Genomic DNA, 3,884 nt, shown 5'->3' with positions numbered 1-3,884 from the left:
TCGACTCGCTAGGTCAAGGTCCCAGGCCTCTAACATAAGACCGAACTCACGAACAAGAATCATTAAAACGGCCAGCATACATCTTTCTTTGCACTTTCGCCTATATTGCACATCACGACTTGACTTTGACGGCTCGGTACTTTAATTCCTGTTGGGCATCCTATAAACGTACCAGGGACTATACTTGTGCTGGGCCTTTTCGAACCATCATCTTCTTGTTCACCAACTTACCTGTCACAAAAGAATCACCTTTTGCTCAACCTCGTGCGGAAATATTTAGATAGATACAGCTTGCTCTCCTCTAAAGTTTCTCTCAACAGGGCCTGCTGTCGTGGTATCAGTCGACTCCTATCGTCTAGGCTACCATCATGTCGGACACAGTGGCGAGAGGGGCGATGGCTCACCATCATCACCACACATCGACTGGGGCCACATTACAGCCGACATTTTTCGGCTACATCAGCTCGACGATGGACGCCCTCGTTCTGTTCGAAGCGTGTCTGACTGGCCACATATCTCGCGTACCTCGTCGGCCACATGACCGAGAGCGAGCGAACCTGATTCGCAGCGGCAACGTGTTAATATATGAGGAGCACTCGAGCGGCATCAAGCGGTGGACCGATGGCGTCCCATGGAGCCCTAGCCGCATGTTGGGCAACTTTATGCTGTACCGCGAACTTGATAGACCTTTCCAACCGGGCGAGAAGAAGAGGGCCATGAAGAAGGACAACAAGAGCACCAATGGAGTATCGAAACCCACCACCAACTCCAGGGCAAACTCGGTTCGCTTCAGTGATATGAATATGGGCGGCTTAGCTTCCCAGTATTCGGATGCGTCGAGTAACAACAAGGACGCTGAGAAAGCCTTGGTGGGATCTCTCGTGGACAGCTACCAATTCAAGCCGGATGGCCTGGTAAAGAAGACGATTAGTGTGCAGTATAAAGGCATGCAACATCACCTCGTCTCGTATTACAACATTGACGACGTGGTTCAAAAGAAACTACGCACCCCCTTGGAGTCCCCTGAGTTACAGCATATCACGCCACGCGCTGCCTTGATCTCGGCCGGGAACATCCGTGTCCCGGTTGATGGCTACGAGCTAATCATGGACGACCGGATGCGAGTGCTCATCGCCCAAGGCCATATTCCGCCCGATATGAACCCATACGGAGCTGGGTCTCGGTCCACGTACATACCCAACGTACATCACGGCTACCAGACAGGATGGACTACAGATTATCATATGCAACCCGATTCGTATGCCGTGACTCCTCATACTTTACCGCCCCCGCCGGTTTCTTTCCCTCGCCCAGCCCGCTACGAAGCCTCTCGTTTGCCAGCACAGCCACCGAACTTCTCTTCGATGCAAATGCCCTCGCCGCGGCATAACACGATAACTAACAATGATTATTACACTAACGGTAGCGGGCACAGCAGCTATAAGTCTATATTATCTATTAGCGAGAGCCACATGAGCAATACGCCGGTCATCCCGAGTAGCGGCATGCCCAGCAATGGACTGCTCGATGGCCCTAGGATGGGCCACAGCTCGTTCAACGCGCAATTGATGTATGATTCCCTAGCGGCATCAGCAGCATCGTTCCAGCATGGGGCTATTTATGACAGCAACACTAGACATGTGGCATCTGACGACAACAGCTCTTCTCAGCATCCGAATACATCTTATGATATAGAAGGGAATACTATGTTCGACTCCTCTACAAACCGCACGACCTAATCATGTACCTTAATGACAGAAGGTATCTACCTCGGTGGGCTCATCCGTCTGGAATTGACTTTCTTCTTATGAATATTGGACGGTGGAAGAAGCGGGTTAAGGGGGTGGCTGGTGTTAGCCACAGGAAAACGCGGCTGTGCCATGGTGGGGGTGGGCTACCTGTTCAATTACGAGCGAAGGTCAAAACAGTAGCAAATGCCATGATTAGCTTCTTATCCGACACAGCGACGTGATTGAAGGGCACGAAAAAGACGATTATCCGTGTCGCGCTGGCAATGCGCCGCATAACGTACGCCGATGACCGACGACCGACCACCGACAACCGACAACATGAGTCAAAATCCGCACTGCATGGCGGCGAGCACAACAGGAGCGGGGACAAGCTGGCGACTTGAGCACGGCAGCATGACGACAGTTACTACCAAGAATACCAGTTGAGGTGACCGTCACTTCTGTGTTGCAAGAGAGACGACAGTATAGCCACACGGTTGTTGTTCACTGTTTCGAATGACCAACGAACCCCGAAGCGCGCCGGCGCACAGTGACTCCTTGAGGCTGAACGAGGCTACCCAGCCCCCACGAAACCAGCGTGATAGACATTGCCACGACCGACCTGCATGCATCGCGCGATAGACGCATCCCACCGACGAGTTCCACCCGACAGCCGAGCACCACTACGTGGTTCATAGAGACCCGATAAACGAGACAACAAAAGGTCAGCTATTGGCAGAGGAGTGGAGCACCAGCGGTCGACACATACAATGCCAGAAGACAACACGGTTCCGCGCCAAGGGGTCATCATGTTTGCGAATGGCCCAATTCGCCCCAACACTCCCTGTCTCAAGTCTTATACCTCATCGAAAAAGGTGTCGCCCAAGGGATTGGCGTCGGCCACGTGGACGAATCGCTCAAACAGGGCTTTCACCTGCGACAACCAGCCCGTGACCCTCTGGGTTTGCTGCAGGAACCTGTACTCGATGTCAGTAGAAAGATTTGTGCAGGGCTGAACACACGGCGACTTACAGCTGTTCGACCTTCTGTGTGCTGTTCGGGTACCTGTGGTCAGATGTATACTTTGTTGCGACGGCGGTGGAGACCTACAAAGTCGTGAATCTGGCGAGATGTGGGCGTGCGTGAGTAGGAGAGCTATGCCGTACAAGGGCGGGGATAGACTTACTTCTCGTTGTGGTGGGCCAGCTCGGACTGGACGGCGTTGACCTTGTGCAGCAGCTCATACACCTTGTCCAGCAGTTCTTGGGTATCGCCCGACGTTCTTCCTTTTCAGTACAACGCGCGGACTGGATGTGGGGGGACCTACGGTGACGGGGAGCTGAAAGGGCCTGGGTCGAGGTCTTGTTGGTCATCAAAGAAGTTGGGAACGTCTGGAAAGGACAGTGGTTGTTGGTTTGGAGGCTCGAGCTGCGTTGCAGAAGGAGCGACGGTCTTGGGCGCAGACGCAGTTGCGGGTGCAGTCGCGGGCGCAGTGGTGGCGTGGCCTGCTGATGGTCGGCCCTGCCGTGGCTGGCGCGGACGCTGCATACCGTATCGCTGCGAAGGGAGCATGTCGGCGTGGATGGAAGCGATAGGCGGACGGAGGAAGTTACCGGTGGATGAGAGCAAGGCGACGAAAGATAATGGAATCTGCAACTCACTGACGGAGCCTCGACCCCGTAAGTGGTATTTATGTGGCCAAATTCGTGCGGTTCTGTAATGAAGCAGCAAACATAGATGCTAGCCCAGCACAATTTACACGGAATTGGGATTTCCAGTTGGAAGTACTGATCCATAACTTACACTTATGGACAGAGGCGAAGTTCTGGACGAAGCACGACTTGTTGAGCATAGCCATGCGTGGGAGAGCCGAGTTGGCAGCATCCAACACAGAGCAGACGTGGAGCAGAGGGCCGAAGTGAGCCTGTACCGAGAGCCGCCAGCAGTAAAGGATTTTTGGCCTACTCGTGAGCAAGCGGCTCATCTGCAGCTGCCGTCAGTTCCGGACTCTACGTGTGGGACGTAGCACCGTGTTCTGGCGTGGATTCTGACTCAGAGGCGTTATCCGTCCTACGGTCCTGCAGAACGAGGTCGACCGGGGCTAGGATCCAGTTCTGGGCTGGCTGCTCCCCACCCCCGAACTGCTCCAGCAGC

The 3,884-nt window shown here is 54.0% G+C and overlaps 1 protein-coding gene across 1 annotated transcript; it reads left to right on the top strand.

The window, feature by feature from the left end:
- Nucleotides 1-368: 368 nt before the first annotated feature.
- Nucleotides 369-1,739, top strand: PG994_015287 (uncharacterized protein; the record flags this gene model as incomplete). Its single annotated transcript, XM_066866694.1, has 1 exon — nucleotides 369-1,739. One exon carries the CDS (start codon nucleotides 369-371, stop codon nucleotides 1,737-1,739), a length of 1,371 nt encoding a protein of 456 aa, XP_066707608.1.
- Between the last annotated feature and the right edge of the window lie 2,145 nt (nucleotides 1,740-3,884).

Source organism: Apiospora phragmitis (genome assembly GCF_038363925.1).
Source record: "Apiospora phragmitis strain CBS 135458 chromosome Unknown utg000016l:1.0-887042.0:1.0-888152.0, whole genome shotgun sequence".
NCBI lineage: Eukaryota > Fungi > Ascomycota > Sordariomycetes > Amphisphaeriales > Apiosporaceae > Apiospora > Apiospora phragmitis.
Note: the sequence above shows the minus strand (reverse complement) of the source record. Positions and strands in the feature narration are given on the sequence as shown.